The 19,106-nt window shown below is 41.1% G+C and overlaps 1 protein-coding gene across 1 annotated transcript; it reads left to right on the top strand.

Moving 5' to 3' along the window:
- Positions 1-13,079: 13,079 nt before the first annotated feature.
- On the top strand, positions 13,080-15,825 carry SNAI2 (snail family transcriptional repressor 2). Its single transcript, XM_070391842.1, has 3 exons — positions 13,080-13,304; positions 14,062-14,607; positions 15,493-15,825. Exons 1-3 carry the CDS (start codon positions 13,226-13,228, stop codon positions 15,672-15,674), a joined length of 807 nt encoding a protein of 268 aa, XP_070247943.1. The 5' UTR covers positions 13,080-13,225; the 3' UTR covers positions 15,675-15,825.
- Positions 15,826-19,106: the final 3,281 nt, after the last annotated feature.

The following is a 19,106-nucleotide window of genomic DNA, read 5'->3' as shown; positions in this document are numbered from 1 at the left end:
CTTCCTAATAAATAACCACTTCTGTCATTATAATATTTCCCTCTTTATTTCTAGTAACTAGTTTTTCTCATTCTAAAGATATTTGTGTAGCCACTCCACCTTTCTTATAGTTGCTGTTTGCAACACTTATAGGTTTTTTTTCATATTTTTATATAATTTTTTATTGATTCAGAGAGGAAGGGAGAGGGAGAGAGAGATAGAAACATCAATGATGAGAGAAAATTATTGATCAACTGCCTTCTGCATGACCCTTACTGGAGATCTAGCCCGCAACCCCAGCATGTGCCCTTGACCAGAATCAAACTTGGGACCCTTCAGTCTGCAGTCCGATGCTCTATCCACTAAGCCAAACCAGCTAGGACTTTTTTTCATCTTTTTAATTTCAACCTATATGCATGTTTGAATCTAAATAGTGTCTTTTGTAGAGAACATGTAGTTACTAGTAAACATTTTCTTATCTATTCTGGAAATCTCTGCCTTTTTAAAAAATAATGTTATTTTTTATTATAAAGTTACATTTTTCAATTCAAATATCACAAAAGAATCCACAGCTTCAAATGAGAGTCATGAAAGAGAAAATACAGTGCTGCTGAAATGAGTCTACAATAGATAAAAATGCAGACTTAAAAAGTTTAAATGAAATCTTCCTAGACAAGTGAAAGAATTCATCTCCAAAGTCAGAAAAATAATTCTTCCCTCAAACACGTTTCTAAAAATTTATCAGTCAGAAAAAACTCAAATCCAAAAAATAGCTTCAAATGCACTGGTATCCACAGAAAAACCATGAGCAGAATCATTCTAATTGACTCCTACCTTTCAACTCATAAGACAAAATAATTATTAGTGATAGATAGTCTGAGTCATCTGTTCTAAATTAAACAAATGACATACTTATGGTATATATGAGGCGCATGCGTGCACACACACACACTCACACACACATATACACACACACATGCTGATGGCTTTGCAATTTTTTTCTTTTTTTCAATTTTTTTGTTTTGTTTTTTGTTAATTTTTTATTATTTTTTATAATGTCACATGCAATAATCATTAATATTTCAAGAAAAACAAAAGAAAATCTCTGCCTTTTAATCACATTTAACATTCATATTGATATAATTAGATATGTTCACCCTTTTACTTTTGGGTCTTATGAGACCATAGCAAACTAGACCCAAGCAAAATACTGGAAAAGCACCTGTGTACTTAAATCTCTTGTGAGGCTCCTGCTCTGTCATGAAATGTACAGGGTGAGCCTGCTGGAGGGATATGAGATGCAAGCAGGGGCTCTATCACTGCAACCAAAATGATCCCACACACATTAGCTCAAATCAATTAGTGATGGTTGATGCCCATGTGAGCCCACCCACAGGGAATTTCTAGTATCTTGTAATCAGGAATATGCCACCCCCAAATATGCCTGTTTGGCATTATTTTGAGCTGATTATTTTGAGAAAGCAGATGTGGGAGAAGTTCTGAAAAGAGAACAAGTTTCCATTTGTAAGAGAATTTTTCATTTTCTTCTGTATCAAGGAGGGGGATGACTCTTAGCAACTCTTATGAAAGAAAGGCACAGACTTAAATCTGCATAACAAACTTTACTAAAAATAATTTTGTTTGCCACACATTTCCTGATTAACAAAATTAAAAGACAACTTACTCAACTTACTGAATGGGAAAAAATATTTGAAAATCATATATTTGACTAGAGGCCCGGTGCACAAAATTCATGCACTGGGGGTAGGAGGGCCCCTCAGCCCAGCCTGCGCCCTCTCACAGTCCAGGACCCCTTGGTGGTTTGTAAAAAAAAATTAAAAAAAGAACTGTCTATAATCCACCAATTCTACTTCTGGGTATATATAATCAAGAAAAGATGAAAAAACTAATTTAAAAAGATTTAAGTTTATTTCACCATTATTTACTATAACCAAGATATAGAAACAACCTATGCATCTATTGATGGATGAGTGAGTTAAAAAATGTGGTTAACTGCCCTAGCCAGTTTGGCTCAGTGGATAGAGCATCAGCCTGTGGACTGAAGGGTCCTGGGTTTGATTCTGGTCAAGGGCACATGCCAGTGTTGCAAGCTCAATCCCCCATGTGGGGTGTTCAGGAGGCAGCCGATCAGTGATTCTCTCTCATCATTGATGTTTCTATCTCTCTCTCCCTCTCCCTTCCTCTCTGAAATCAATAAAATATTTTTTAAATGTGGTATACGTACCTATCTATACTTATAAAAGTGTAATATGCTACTTAGACTAAACGACCTTCTGACCTTCTGGATGTCATTTCGGATGTCCTTCCGGACAAAGCCACAGTGGCGGAGGCTGAGGCCGAGATGGTTAGGGGCGATCAGCCAGGCAGGGGAGTAGTTAGGGAGTGATTAGGCAACAGGGGAGCAGTTAGGGGCCATCAGGCCGGCAGGCAGAGGGGTTAGGGGTGATCAGGAAGGCAGGCACAAGCGGTTAGGGGTGATCAGGTAGGCAGGCAGGTGAGAGGTTAGGAGCCAGCAGTCCTGGATTTCGAGAAGGATGTCTGATTGCCAGTTTAGGCCCTATTGATTGGGCCTAAACTGGCAGTTGGACATCCCCCGAGGGGTCCCGGATTGGAAAGGGTGCAGGCAGGACTGAAGGACCCCCCTCCCCCTCCATGCATGAATTTCGTGTACCGGATCTCTAGTCTATAATAATAAAGTGTAATATGCTAATCAGACCAGACATCCTTCCAGATGACCTTCTGGATGAAGCCAGGGCTGCAAGGGAAGCCTGGGTCCCGGGTGCTAGAGGGAAGCCGGTGCCAGCAGCTGGGGGAAGGAAGGCCTACTCTTGCACCAATTTCGTGCATCGGGCCTCTAATAAATATATATATAGATGCTTAAGCAACTGAACAACCGGTCGACTGGTTGCTATGACATACACTGACCACCAGAGGGCAGATGCTCAATGCAGGAGCTGCCCTCTGGTGGTCAGTGCGCTCCCTTATAGGGATGGATATTCCATTTGGGGTTTGTGGGTTAAAAATCTCCCTTTGAAGTTTGGTCTAAAAGGTTCAAACCAAGACATATTGTACCATATTGTACCTTCTGTAATTGACTTTCTATCAATAAGGTGATATCGCCTAAGGTGGAAGTAGAGTTGGCAGTTGGAATTTTAAGCAATATCTACTGTTTTCAACAATCTTCAACCTAGCATGCTGGCATCTGTTCTGATGTGCTTCTGAACCAGGTGAAGATGTGTCAGAATAAAAACCAACATTAATGTGCAGGACTGAGGGGCTGTGCAGAATAAACTATAGGCAATACTGGACCACTTCATGGGAGGAGGAGGGTAGAGTAGCATAGGGTACTAAGTTCACCAGTTATGAAATAGAGAACTATTCCTTGTTTCTATTTTGATTTCTTTAAAGGCCTTCAAGGAGAGTTTGCAGAAGCTGATCAATTACATTTTCAAAAAAAAAAAGGTGGCCTATCTCAGGGCACTAGCTCCCTGCTAGTGCCTTATATTGCAAGTCAGCATATTTCAGATCTAATCCTCTGTGATGATAAGAAAGTCCACACTCTTGAGCCAGACTCTTCTCGCATTCACTGGCCATAAGATAGAGGGAAAGTGTTGCACTAGATGGCTAAAGTCCCCAGGTCTAACATTCAGGGATTTTATTCCATCACAGTTTTCTTTTAAGACACAAATTCCCTTGACACTTTTCTGAAGTACAATTGCCAACTCTGGATCATTACTCACTCATGGACAATGTAATTCCAAACACTCCTGAGAACTTGAAGATTCAGGATTATTCTCATGCCCTTAACTTTCATCCATAATCACTTTTAAATGGTTCCATAGTGTACTGTGTCCAGCCCTCTCTTTGGAAGTACAATAATGAATTCTATCCCTCAGGTGAGTGTGGGTCTGTGTGACTGTGTGGGGAGGGAAGAAAGGAATCTCTGCCTGTGTCTGGGAACGCACAATGACAAAGGGACCCACCCACTGAGCTCCCAATGGGCTTACACTTCTGCAATCGGTCCGTCGTCTCTAATTACTGGAAAGAGTTACATTGAAAATGACTTTAATGTTAGATTTTTGAAAAATTTTTATTGCCGAAAGTATTACATATATTCCCCCCCGCATTGACCTCTTCTAGCCTGTTCTCTGCTGCCAGTTAAACTGGATTGCCACCTCACCTGTCAACTGGGCAATAGGAGCGTGCCCCTCAGCACCAGTGAAAGGTTTATATCCAAGGACCAAGCAGTTAAAGCCCAAAAGGGATAGATGAGCACGATATTTCTTTTCCATTCTCATCCTGGCTTTATGAGAAGACTCTTATGTTTAAATGCAGGCCAAAGAACAATTTTAGAAAAGATCATTCTACCTGTGGGGTGTGTGTATTTCTTTTTAAACAGCCACAGTATAATTTAAAAACTCTTATTGTGAAAACCCACAGCACACAAAATGGGTATTTCTATCCAGGCAAAACAATTTATCAGTGGTGAATCAGAGCAGCAACAAGGGTCTTTCTGCTCTACCCTGCTTTTTTATATATATATATATATATATATTTATTGAATTCAGAGAAGAAGGGAGAGAGAGAGAGAGCATCTATATATATAAAAGCCTAAATGACCGAACAACTGGTTGACTGGTCACTATAATGCACACTGACCACCAGGGGACAGACACTCAAAGCACAAGATCAGGTTCCCTCCTGTCTGGATTGGGCCTGCAGGGATCGGGCCCAAACTGGCTCTCCAATATCCCTTGAGGGGTCCGGGATTGCGAGAGGGTGCAAGCCAGGCCAAGGGACCCCACTGGTGCACACATATCTGTGCACCGGGCCTCTAGTCAATGATGAGAGAGAATCATTGATTGGCTGCCTCCTACATGCCTCCCTACTGGGGATTCAGCATGCAACCTGAGCATGTGCCCTTGACTGGAATTGAACCCAGGACCCTTCAGTCCGCAGGCCGACCTTTATCCACGGAGACAAACCAGCTAGGGCTACCCTGCTTTTGATCTGTTCTCTGGGGGTTACCAAATGGTCTGACTGAGTTTGACTGGTTGGTGATGGCCAATGTCTCTGGAGCAGAGAAAAGGAACCACATGCTTGGTGAGGCCTGGGAAGCTCTCACAAAGCTTGTGTTCTCTGAGTAACATGCTTTTGGAGAATTATGCCGAGCCAGCTCAGCCAAGAGTTCGAAAGCCTGAGTGAGGGTGGTGAAGGATGAAGAAATGACAAAGAGAATAAGCTGCGTCTAGGTTAGTGATGGCGAACCTATGACACGCGTGTCAGAGGTGACATGCGAACTCTTTTTTTGTTGATTTTTCTTTGTTAAATGGTATTTAAATATATAAAATAAATATCAAAAATATAAGTCTTTGTTTTACTATGGTAGTAAATATCAAAAAATTTCTATATGTGACATGGCACCAGAGTTAAGTTAGGGTTTTTCAAAATACTGACTCGCTGAGCTCAAAAGGTTCGCCATCACTGGTCTAGGTGGATCTTCCTGTGCCTGGCTGAGGCCACAGAGACATCCAGAGGCAAGCTGAGCCTTTATTTTATAGCCAGAAGTAAACAAGGTAGTGGTTACCATAGTTACAATGTTCTTGTGAGTTTCACTTGTTTTGGCAGCATCTCCCTCAGCCCATTAGCTACCCAGATAAGATCTAGGGAGCATCATAAGGTCAAGCCTAATTATGCTAAGAGGACTGTGCCCTCTAAGCTGGGACTTGTTTGTGGCTTTGCCAACAGGTCAGTCTGAGGCTTAACCCTATAGCCGCGCCCTACAGAGAATTACTCACCGAGTTGGTGAACCAAGATCTAAATTACGGAGGTAATCATAAGCATCGCATAATTTAGACTTTGCTTCTCTAAACTGTCTTGGGGGGGTTCACAGTCTGCTGTTTTAAAGGATTTCAATTCTAATGTCCAGATATACGTGCTGATGATTCAGATCTGAGGCAAAGTGCTAAGTGAAGACATTTCTGACGCAGGGGTCCCTGCAAGCAGTGCTGTTGGTACACGCATGCAGACAGGCACTGATCCTCACTGTTCTCTGTTCAGTATGTAGGAGACGTCTGTGCTTTCCTTCCCACTGACTTAGGACCTCAGTACCCCAGAAAGTCATCCTGGGAGTCCCACCAAGCTGTTCTTCAGGGTGTACAGGGCAAGTGTTCAGTTTTCATTTAGAATATGTAGTGTCCTTCCTCCTCCCACTTCAGTATCACCCTCATACATGCCGCCATGTTTTCTAGTTTCCTCTTTATCTGCTAGGACACTCCTGTTAGTTTGCTGAGAACCAGTGTGTCAGGCAGGCCCTCATTTTTCACTGGGCAGTACCTCCACTCCCACCAGGTACCCCCATATGTCTTAGGCACTACCAATGCCTGCTGGCATGACTGCCACTAAAGCTGATGCCCTGGACTTGTCCAGGTGTCCACATTTTGTAGTGTTTCATGGTGAGATGTGGGAAGTGCTCTCACAAGCCACACCCCCCTTTTTATGATCTCTGCCTCAGAGGTTCCAAAGCAGTACTGTCTACCCTCTAAAGCTTACCAGTGTTATAGTAAATTCATGCTTCAGGTTCATTTAGTAGGCTCTACCCCTGCTTCCCCACGACATTTTGGGGTGCTCAGAAAAAGACACCGCGAAGCAACAGGCACTGTGCTATCCTCTCTGATATTTAAGGATCAAGCTCCCTCAAGTCCCTCTTGTAAATTAATGCAGACCAATCTACCCCACAAGTTTGCCAAACATTCATCCCCAATGGATGCTCATGCTACCAGCCGTGGGCAAACTACGGCCCGCGGGCCGGATCCGGCCCGTTTGAAATGAATAAAACTAAAAAAAAAAAGACCGTACCCTTTTATGTAATGATGTTTACTTTGAATTTATATTAGTTCACACAAACACTCCATCCATACTTTTGTTCCGGCCCTCCAGTCCAGTTTAAGAACCCATTGTGGCCCTCGAGTCAAAAAGTTTGCCCACCCCTGTGCTAGGCCCAATGCAGGCACACCACACATGTACACCCATGCACACCCATGTCTGTAGAAAAAGAGACAGCTCCAGATCATAGAACTCCTCCCTTATACTTGAAAACATTCTTCTTTTTACATTTTTATTGAAATTACTGGGGTGGCATTGGTTAATAAAATTATGGACGTTTCAAGTATACAATTCTATAATACATCATCTGGATATTGTACTGTGTGCTCACCACTCATCACCATCTATGCCTCCTTTTACCCTCCTCTACCTCTCCCCTCTCCCCTTCCCTCTGATAATCACTATATTGTTGTCTGTGTCTGAATTTCCCTTCACTTGTGCCTTCCTTGAAATCATTGAATTTTATTGATGGGTTTATTTCCTCCCACATAATCCCATTAGAGAGTGAGGTGACAAAGATCATCACTTGCATTTTGAAAAAGCACATGATGCTTATAGAGTAAGAATTAATGATTACAGGCTGTCAGGCCAAAGGACCATGGCCGCTATCTAGTTAAGTACTTAGGATTCTAGTCCAAGTATCTTCCCAGAAGTCACAACCAAATCTTGATGGAAAATGGTATCAAGTCTAAAATCAAGCAACAATGCCCCAGTGTGTTACTTAGGATGAAAGATAGACCCACTGCAGAAATCATGTTGAGTGGGATGGAAATGTAAACAGAAACTCCACACACCACAGATTATATATAAAGTTCACATGTAAGTATTCTCTGAGGGGAGAAAAGAAAGGAAGAAGGCAAATTTTCAAAGTGGTCATGTTCTGCAGTTGGTCATGAGTCTAACTCACTCTCATGATGTAAAATTCTAGTTATAGCCGTGATCGAATAAGGATGATTTGATATTAAACTGGTCCAGAGTCCAGTCCCACCTCTATCTACCCCACACTAGTAGTATGATTTGACCAGGGTATTTCATTTCTTTGTATCTTCATTTCCTCATCTATAAATATTGATAATATCTGCCTTGAAGCGTTAACTACATTGGGGGTATTTTTAAAATGCATGTAAAGTGCTTAATGCAGTGGCCAGCTCATATTAAACACTTAAGAATGGTAGCTTGTATCACCACCAATACAGCACAAACTGTCAGACATCGGGTGTCCTCAGCCTGCCTTAGCAAACGGCAGGGCTGTAGCAGAGCCTACAATAAAGTGCATAACCCTGGAGGCCCAGATGAGGGGAAATCTTGGTTCCACCACTTTTCATTATGGATGTCCCTGGAAAATTGGGCTCAGGCTTTGTTCCCGGCCTTTAAAACATCTCTATCTTATAGGTCATTATGGAGATATAGGGAATAAGTCATCTGAGGTACTCATTAAGTTTTAAACATAATGCTCATATTTTTGCCTACTTTCTTTTTAGTCATTGACAACGCAGATTAATAAACATCATAAATTTCCCTTCCTCACTTATCTTATAAATCCAACATAATTTGTTGTATAGATATAACCTGCATTTCTACAAACACAAATACATCATTTTAAATTAAAAATAAGTTAAAAATTTATAAGATTCAAAGATTGTTCTGAAATTGGGGCAATTACAAAATGAGGTCAGGTTGATGCTCTTGGTGTCTAGTCAAACCACCCATTTCCCACTAGGTGGCAGACCTTGTTAAAAAGTTACAGAAAAAGAAGGCGAGTCTTCCAAAACTGACCAATAGATGTCTCTTTGCAACCACATATGCCTGAGCTGTTGTGTAAACTATAAATTCAACATTTTCAACAGTCTTTCTTGCTCATCCTATAGATAAGATCATCAACATTTTCTACAAGGTGCAATATAACATTGAAGAGATGAATATCTTCTACCTTGCATGATACGTTAACCATATTATAGCCACACAGCAGGAAGTGAGATTATAAAACCTTTAACTAGGAATACAGTTCTGAAAACAAGTGATTTCTAAACACCAGCATTTGTCACAAAATGAATCCCATTAAATGTTGTTCCCATGTTTAATAAGTTCGAACTTTCTGTTTGAAGTGATCTTTCTTAACTATCTATTAATCCTGTATGATAGTATGTATTGAGTTAACAGTGTTAGAGCTAACTCCACAATGCTAGTGACTATTAGCTTGGTGAAAATGGCCCTGGGAACACACCGGAAATAATAGACATTCCTAAAGAGCAGAGGGACATCCTGACATCATTTGTTTGCTATTGTATTTCACTACAATTCACACACACACACGTGCACACACGCAATCACATTTAACTTGGTTAACAGCATTTATGTATATTGGGTGTGTATGTAGTTCCATGTATGTCCTCCAAGAAATGGGGTTCTCCTTATTATGAAGCTCAAAATATGAGTAGAATTCTATGCTCACTCCGATTATTTTCCCTTTATATTGAGGAATATTTACCTCTAAATCATCTTAAATGAGGAAAAAGTTTAAAGTATACTTTACAGGTAGAGAAAACTTATGTACTGAAAGGAAACATTTATTTCTCTTTTAGGGGTTGGTTTACCTTGTCTGAGACCGAATTAAATTATGAATTATGAATACAAATACAAACATACACACCTGTATACAAATATAAATATATATAAAAACCATAAGATGATATCACATCTTTGTCATTCATTTTTCAAAGTTACATATAAAAATACTTTGTTACTATGCAGTTTAAAAATTAGTAATGATTATCATATTCTCCAGACATCACTGCCAAACTAACAGTATTCCATAACTCCACCTCATTCAAGGGCGGCCATCCTTCCCAGCCCCCTCCAGGTTGATCACGCCACAAACTGAAGCTAGAAAGAGATGCCATGCATTTCAGGAGACAGGGCACAGCATGAGATGGCATTTCCTGCCTCTGCCAACCGTGGTTTCTCTGCTGCCAGATTTATTCCATTCCCTAAACTTAGTAGTCAACATCTGCATAGCTTTTAACCTCCCCCAACACCTACATGCACACAAATCTCTGTGCCAGGTAAGTAAGCCGAAGCTGCATTCTCGACTCTCATGAATATAATTTATTTCCCTATTTGGCAAGACAAGACCGTGTCGTTCATGAAAAAGACTGGGTCCAGGAGAAACCCCACCAATACAGGAGAGCCTGGGGGGGGGGGGGAGCGGGGGGGGGAGTGGCCGTCCCACCAGGTCCCAGACCTTTAATTGACAAAGTTTTCCAAATTATCTTTGTCAGGTTCTTCATACAACAGAGAAAATGAGAGACTATCACATGAGTCACATCCTAATAAAATTCATGACAATTAAGGAATTGTCATGAATTGGCTTCTAATATCCCATGTACCCCACAGAAAACAGGTAAAAGAAAAGACCCTCTAGTTGGTTCAACCATAGGGAGGGTTACATGTTAATCCCCTTCATCCCCATGGTAACCAAGTTCTTTTGGGAGCCAGGGCCCCAGGGACATTACCCGGGAGCACTGCTTCCCCTCCTTTTTTTCATTTCTCGGTACCCCACATTGAACTGTTGGGAGGCTAGGGCCTGAGCCTTCCTTACTGCCTACCAGCTTCACCCTGTCTGGGCTGAGTACACAGGATAAGCCCCTTTTTTTCTCTGTTCCAATGACCCTAAGTATGTCAGCCTAAGACTAATTTCTTGCATTACCTACCCCACTTGGGTTTGTTTGGCCCAAACGAAACATTGAAACCTGGTGTCTTGTTGATGTCCTAGCAAAGATTTTTGTTCCTGGGCAAGAGAATCTTTTAGTCAGTGGTTAATGCCATCTTCTCCAGATGATCCCTCCGGCTTGCAGGACGAGAACTTTCCACCTTGTCTTAGGAGAGTCCTAGCAGTACGCCTTAGAGTGGGGGCTTTTCTTCCGTCTGACCATTCTGGTGCCAAATGCTCTCTGCTGTGCCTGAGCAGAGCACCTGTCTGACTCACGCGATCACCTCGCAGGCTCTCCCTCTCCTGACAGCAGACCAGACCTCATACAGGCAGCGTGTGACTAGTTACCACGCAGCCCTGTGTAATGACATGCCTCATACACGATCCCGAACACTGTCCGCTCGTCCCCGTAGGTGGGGTAACATTTCCTGACTCTGATTTGTGTCTGGTGATGAGCCTCCCTGGCCGTGCAGTGGGAGACTTGGCTCAGTTATGCATCGGTAATCCAAATTCAAGTTTGCTTCTTTTTTTCTAAGCGTGGTGAATCACTGTTAAACATTTTTAAATAGATTTTTTTTAAATACACATTTTAGCAGGTTTTCTTGTGTTATAACTACCAACAAGTAAATAACACAATAACACTCACCACCATGGCAAACAGACTTCTGCCTCAGGTGAGAGGAGGAAGTCAAAGGACATGGCAGCTTGTGTGTTCTCTGTGTGATACTCTAGCAAAGTGTGCCTTTTGCAGGAAATGCAGCGGCAAGGGCAAGGAGGACCCCTGCTGAGTAAACCAGGTGCCCAGGTCTGAACAAACCCTTAGCAGAGGTAGCAAGCTCAGAAAACTTGCTCTGAATTCTACTCCAGTTTACAGTTGGTGGAGGAATCTAATGCATATTCATATTTTCCTGTCTCCTACAAATACTGGTGTGTATGTTTTTTAAACATAAAGATTCATCTAAATTCCTTTCTCCAACATTTAAATTAGTGACTGTTGGAAGAACAAAGGGATCATTGAAATGGCTCAGAAACCCTGTGAACAGCCCTCCCCAAGCACCCAGGCTGCGGTTCTCATCCCGAGATGAAGAAGCCAGGCTTTCTGACAACGCGCTGTCCTCTTCAAGGCCTGCTTTTACCGCTGCTGTTTTCCTTTCCACTCTCCCAGCACCTGCTAGGAACAAGGCTAAAGTGGCCTTATTGCAAATTTGTTTTTTCTTTAATGTTTTAAGTAAAAGGTGTGTGTGTGTGTGTGTGTGTGTGTGTGTGTGTTGGGGGGGGAGGGGTCTGGAATGGACAGAGATGCTGGAAAACACAGCTGAAATGTTACTTTTAATTACGTTTCAAATGAGCCATTTTTAATATTTTTAGATTTAATGCTGTATACAAAATTAAAGTACTTTTATTGGTTACTAGGCTGGCTTCTTCAAACTTTATCTGAGCAGTACTCATAATGGTATCCTTTGTTTAAAAATACAGTCCAGAAACTAGCAGCTCCTCAGATGAATATTGATGACTTTAAAGAAAATAGCAGCCTTTACAAGCAGATGCGTTTTGGAAATGAAAGAATTGCGTCTCCAAGGGCCCATTCACGTCTTCTCCCCGTGACAGTGACACATGAAGAGATAGAATCTCGTCAAGTGCGTTTGTGGGAATTTTTCATGGTTCCTAAGGACAGTTTTCCTATCGTTCCCTGCCCCCCACGCCCCTCCAAGCCCCAAGCAGTCTCCCAGTCCTTCCATCAGCAGGTCTTTCATGGGCTAAGAGCACGTCTGTCCAGCCAGCAGGCCAACATGGTGACATGGTTACTTCATTTCCCCAGGAAGTGCAGCCTCTGCCTCGCTTCGCCTCTAGGACCCGCAGTGCCTTCCTCCCCGGCGTCCAGGCCCAGCGCCCCGGAGGCCGGGGAGGCCGCTCTGCAGACCCGGGAAGCCCCCGCCGCGAGGGAGGCGCCCTCCTCGCTTATGGGGGGCTTTTGCTTCTCGCCTCTGCCTTCCTTTTTCAAAAGCCACGAGATCATTGTTTTGCTTCGGTGCAAGCAAAACCTCTCCAGATGTCACTTCCAAATACAGGCTTTCTTCACCCCAGGGCTGACCCGGGGTCCTGCAGGGCACCCCTCCAGCCCCGCGAGCCTTTGGTCCCGGGGCGCTGGCTCTGCCTGGCACCCGGAGGCCAGGCTGTTTTGTATAGAAATCACGGCTCCCGGGTCGATCCAGCGCGCAGAGAGCACGGTAACTGGCAGAGCTAAGGAAGTGGAATTACCTCTTGAAAATACTTAGGCACTTGTTTCTCTCTCTCCGCTGAAATCCCGAAGCACAGCCCATTTTGAAGCAGAATCATTGGGTCTGACAACAGATTCTTCCTCTGTTCACAGCTGTCCCAGAGGGAGGAGCTGAAACCCGAACCTCTGGGCGGCGATTGGCTCCTGCCCGCGGGAGAGAGGAAAAAACCCACCCAGCCCCGGCGCGGGCTCAGTCCCGACCGGAGCCCGGCGACTTCAGAGGCGCCCGCCCTCCCTCCGCGCACCTGAGCGGCGGCCGAGCCCCGCCGGCCACGATGCTCTAGGGACCGGCCGCGTCCTCCCGCCGGACCGGACCGTTATCCGCGCCGGCGCCCGCCGGACCCGCCCGCAAGATGCCGCGCTCTTTCCTGGTCAAGAAGCATTTCAACGCCTCCAAAAAGCCGAACTACAGCGAACTGGACACACACACAGGTAAAAATAATAATAATAATAATAAAAAGGAAGGGAGGGAGGGATGAAGGGAGGGTAGGAGAGAAATTTAAAAAAAGGAATTATACCGATATACATCTAAAATATATAAATATCTATTACAACTCCAATACTATTACAAAAGAACTAAATACTAGATTGTTTTCCTTTTAAGTCACATCCTAAAAGAGAGTTCAGATTATTTTTGATCATTTAGGAAAAATTTTAATTGAAAACTTTTGAAACTTTTAACTGACAAGGAAAACTTCATTCAACTCTTTGCAACTTCGTTTTCTAAAGCTTGTATGTACATGCATAATGAATATATGGAAGATGAGTAACACAATACGTAACTGTTGAAGTATTGCTTTTTTTCATGTAAGAAGGCTCCTTTCCTTTAGAAAGCAGCTTGGTTTACACACATCTTTGTACTTGGAGTCACAGACCTGCAAGTAGCCCATGCATAAAAGGAAAAACGGCTTTTCTGTATCTTTACAAATAAAACCTAAGCGTTTCCTTCTCCCTGCTGACTGTGAAGGCACTCGCCTGGCTGTGCTCCTCGCCGCAGAGCTGGCCTCGCGCCTGTCACACTCTATGCAGGAGGCATAGCTGTGCATGAAGTACACCGACTACCACTAGCAGCAAGGGTGGAGATGAAATGAAATCTCCATGAGAGCGCGCTGTACGTGTTGCCAAGTAGCCTCTCAGTGTATATTTAATGCTTTATCTTAATCTTCTCTCTTTTCATTTCTTCCCCTAGTGATCATTTCCCCGTATCTCTATGAGAGTTACCCCGTGCCTGTCATACCACAACCAGAGATCCTCAGCTCAGGAGCATACAGCCCCATCACCATGTGGACTACGGCAGCTCCATTCCACGCCCCGCTCCCCAATGGCCTCTCTTCTCTTTCTGGATATGCCTCATCCTTGGGTCGAGTGAGTCCCCCTTCTCCATCTGACACCTCATCCAAGGACCACAGTGGCTCAGAAAGCCCCATTAGTGATGAAGAGGAAAGACTACAGTCCAAGCTTTCAGACCCCCATGCCATTGAAGCTGAAAAGTTTCAGTGCAATTTATGCAATAAGACCTATTCGACTTTTTCTGGGCTGGCCAAACATAAGCAGCTGCACTGTGATGCCCAGTCTAGGAAATCCTTCAGCTGTAAATACTGTGACAAGGAATATGTGAGCCTGGGCGCCCTTAAGATGCACATTCGGACCCACACCTTACCTTGTGTCTGCAAGATCTGTGGCAAGGCGTTTTCCAGACCCTGGTTACTTCAAGGACACATCAGAACTCACACTGGTAAGAGAAAACGTAGACAGGAGCGTTGCTCTCTAGCAGACGGAAGCTCTGGGTTGGCATTGGGGTTTGCATTGAGTAGTGAGTGACACAGTGCTTTTAATGATGGATGATCATTTCTAGCTACTTCCTGATGACTCAAAAAGTCCTTGGAGCACACACTGCTTCGTTTCTTTTTTAACAGCCTCTGCTCCAGAGACTGCAAACAGGATTGAGACTTTGGAAAGTAGATTCAGAAGGTTTGGTCTCAAAGATCAGTTAGAAAATCAGGAAAGAGGTACTTGAATGTTTGTTCTGTGAAACCGCTTCCAATAATCAGCAAATAGAAATGTTGCTGTCTCAAAGCATTTGATTGATAGATGGTTTTCCTCCTATAGTTTCCTGTTAGTCGTCTTTTTGCTGTAATATATATCACCCTATAGCAAGTTGCATTAATTTGCTTTCAGTTGCTTTGCTTTTTGCTGCTGATTTTTTTTTTTTTTTATTCCTAGCACATTCTGCAGGGAGTCAAGGCATTTATCCAGGCTTAGTCATAATACAGAAAGAGGGAAAAGGGGAAATATTGGGAAATGTTGGGAGGAGCTAAACATGAGCTTCACCTGCTGAAGCAGAAAGTTTTAATTAGTGAAAGTCCTAAAAATACATGAATCATTTCTACATACTGGCAGCAGCAACAGTATGCTTAATGTGATTTTTTAATGCAACATTCAAATGTATCTTAAAGGGTTAGATAGTAAAATAAGTATGTATTATGGGGAATTTTAATCAAGTTTTGCTGCTTCTCATTCTTTTGGCAAAATGTGGTTATTCATGAACGTTATCTGTCTTCACGTTTCCTCTAAAAACACTGACTGTCTTTCTTTTCCTCCCACTCCACCTCCACCCCAGGGGAGAAGCCCTTTTCTTGTCCTCACTGCAACAGAGCATTTGCAGACAGATCCAACCTGAGGGCTCACCTGCAGACCCACTCTGATGTAAAGAAATACCAGTGCAAAAACTGCTCCAAAACCTTCTCCAGAATGTCTCTTCTGCACAAACATGAGGAATCTGGCTGCTGTGTAGCACACTGAGTGACGCAATCAATGTTTACTCGGACAGAATGCATTTCTTCACTCCGACCAAATGATCAAGAAAAGTCCAAAGGCATTTTCTCTTGTGCATATCGACCAAATAATATGTATAGACACACACACACACACACACACACACACACACACACACTAAAAGCTGCAAGAGCATGGAATCCATGTGTTTAAAGTTAATCCTTTCCATGTGAAGTTTAAAAGTCCTATATATTTACTGACAGCTAGATAGAGAGAATAAAAGACAAGGATCTTTCTCTTCAAAGGCGAAGCAAAAAGCACATTGTATCTTTTCTTACTAAGAAAGAATGCAAAGATTTACATTGCTGCCAAATCATTTCAACTAAAAAGAACAGTATTGTTTTGTAATAGAGTTTGTAATAGAATTTCTTATAGGAAGAGAATCTGCCAGACACTATCTCAGGTGCCTTATAAACTATTCCAAGTTTACTTCATTACATGTCTAATGTCTGGTTACCGTTGTTGAACTAAAGCTTTTTTTGATCGCCTGTAATGCTTTAAACTGTATTTTTAGGGGAGAGAGGAAGAAAAAGAACAAGAACAAAACACAGGAGACTGTATTAAAAGTGTTTTTGTTTTTGTGTTTGTTTTGCCAATAAACAGTATGTGCCTTGGGGAGGAGGAAAAGACTAGCTTTGAACATTCCTGGTGCATGCTCCGTGTCTTACTTTTAAGATAATTTTTAATGATTTTTCTAAAATTAATTAAAGATGGGAATAAGTGCAAGAAAGGATTCTTAGAAACTCAGTAATGTACTTAAACTATTTTAAATGCATACACCAAATGCAATCTATGCAACACCCTTTCCAAGTGCCTTAATTGTATAGTTGCTGAGTTAATGTAAATTTGTGTTTATTTTTATATGATTGAATGAATTTTGTATGAAAAAGATGTTTTCTATAGCTAATGTTGAGACTTGTGAAATTATGTCTCTTTTTTAAAAAACAATTTTCAAGGTCCTTTTTTACAATAAACATTTTTGATTTAAAATCTAATGTTTGTATACTATTTTCAGAGACTTTACTTACTTCATGATTAGTACCAAACTGCTACACAAAGAATTGTTTCTTTTGTTAATAAGAGAAAAAGTGAAGTGTTTTTTATGAATATTAAGTGATATTTTACATGGTCGCTTATAATAAACTGCTAGGACTTTTTCTTTACTCTTAAGATAACCATCAGAAAGACATCATCATGATGGCAGCTTATTAAAAGAGCCCTTTTAAAAATATAACATTTTATGAATGCTAAAAATATTTACATTATTGGTACTCAAGAATATTGTTAAGACTTTTTATTTATGATGATTTTATTATGTTTGCTTTATGAAATCAAAGTATAAACTTTATCATATTAACCACTGAAACAGTTTAAGATTTTTAAAAGAAATATTATTTACAGAGATGCGAGAGGAAAAATAAGAAATCTGCATGAAAAGAACAGGAAAAAATAAATTTATCACAAATCATACCAGTTGGAAAAGTACACCATGCTAAAAAAAAAAAAAACACCCCACAAAAACAAACAAACAAAAACCCTATATCTAGTAACATAAACTATGTAATAGGTTTTATGGGAGTTATCCTACATAGTAGAAAATTAAGGTTTCCCTTATGGTATTTTGATCCAAACACAATATGTACTTGATAAAATATAGCATGACCACCACTCCATATACAAGCACATGCCTTCCAAATTCATCTCTACTAACTCATGTAAAAATGCTAACCATCATAGTCACTTGAACAATCACCAAACTCGGTATTTGAATTCAAACTTTTGACCCTTTATAAAGATGATTCTTACTGCTATAACTCTCTCTGGTATGCTCAGAACTTGCAGAGTTATTTTTTCTTATAATGTCCAAATAAAAGACAAAATTAGTATCTCAAAGATATCAGTTACAGGCCATTAACAAGAGACCTAAAATGCCAAACTATTCCCTTAATGTTCATACACATTCTACTCTATGTTACATTTCAATATTTAGTCAATATATAAAAGGGGTGTGTATTTGACTAAAGCCCTTCAATTTAATATTTGACTTTTATTGTTTTTATATCTCAGAACATATATCACAAAGGTAAAAGTATTTACAACAGCAATTTATAAATGTAGAATAAATGGCTGATAGCTTGACTGGGGCATTCTAAAGTCATCAAAATACCACTGTAGTTCGTGTATTTGGTGTAGAAACTATTGCATCTAGTTTAGAAACAATTGCTTGAAAGTTTCCAGGCCAGCTAATGTGTATAAATATCTTTTGCTGTTATTGTTAATCCTCACACAAGGATATTTTTTCCATCGATTTTTTAGAGAGGGTGGAAGGGGAGGGGAAGAGACAGAGAGAGAAACATCAATGTGAGAGAGACACATCGATTGGTTGCCTCCCACACCCATCCCGACCAGGTCCAGAGATCCAGCTACAACCAAGGTACGTGCCCTTGACTGGAATTGAACCCAAGACCCTTCAGCCTGCAGGCTGATGCTCTGACCACTGAGCAAAACTGGCTAGGGTATGTGTAGAAATATCTTATGCTATATTCCAGGTATAACTGATTGGCTATACCAGGAACCACATCTACACGTTTCCTTCCCTTATTTGTAGATCTATAAGCAAGTAGTTTCTTGGTGTCTAAAACAAATAATATTCTAAAAGGAAAAGTCTGTTTATTGGGTTAAATCTTAGTGAAGAATTAGTGGGAATATTTTTTGCATTGTATTTCAACTTTGTCTTCATCATTGTAACTTCATTCTTGGTTCAAATATTTTACTGTCCTTAAGGTAACATGAGTCTGAATTACTATACATAAGATATTAAGATTTTTTATACATTCAGTAATTTTTTAGAATTTTTAGCATTTTACCAGGGTCTTTGACTAGATGTCTGCTCTCCTACCACACATAAGACCTGGCTCAAATATTAGTTCCTTTGAAATACTTTTCCAAATTTGCTTTTTTTGGGAAAGCTTTATGTCATTCATAATATAGTACTTACCTTACTATATAGCAAGTATTTGTTGATGTTTTTCTTTTTCAGTAGAAGAGTATCCTTAAATCATAAATTCCTAGTACCAAGCACAGCCTCTGAAACACAGACATCAACAAATTTCTAGTGATTGTATAACTAGATAAGATAATAGAAATTGATGAAAAATAGTTTGCAGATCTAAAATAAATTCAACATACCTTCCTTTATTGCAAAGGCTTCATAATTTTTGAGAGATCTTCCAAGCAAATTTACTGCTATATCGTCTAACTTAGTGGTGACAACCTCCCCCTGCAATAGATGAGATGCTCCAAAGGGGCAAATATAGTGCACACGGACCAGGCTTGGTAGACACTCTGAGAGCTTGAGTTTTGAAAACTACAGATTTTAATAATAGGTGCATATGCTAA

This window comes from Myotis yumanensis, unplaced genomic scaffold (genome assembly GCF_028538775.1).
Source record: "Myotis yumanensis isolate MYYU_CA2020_CCGP unplaced genomic scaffold, mMyoYum1.0.hap1 SCAF_15, whole genome shotgun sequence".
NCBI lineage: Eukaryota > Metazoa > Chordata > Mammalia > Chiroptera > Vespertilionidae > Myotis > Myotis yumanensis.
This window is presented reverse-complemented; position numbering and strand designations above follow the sequence as displayed.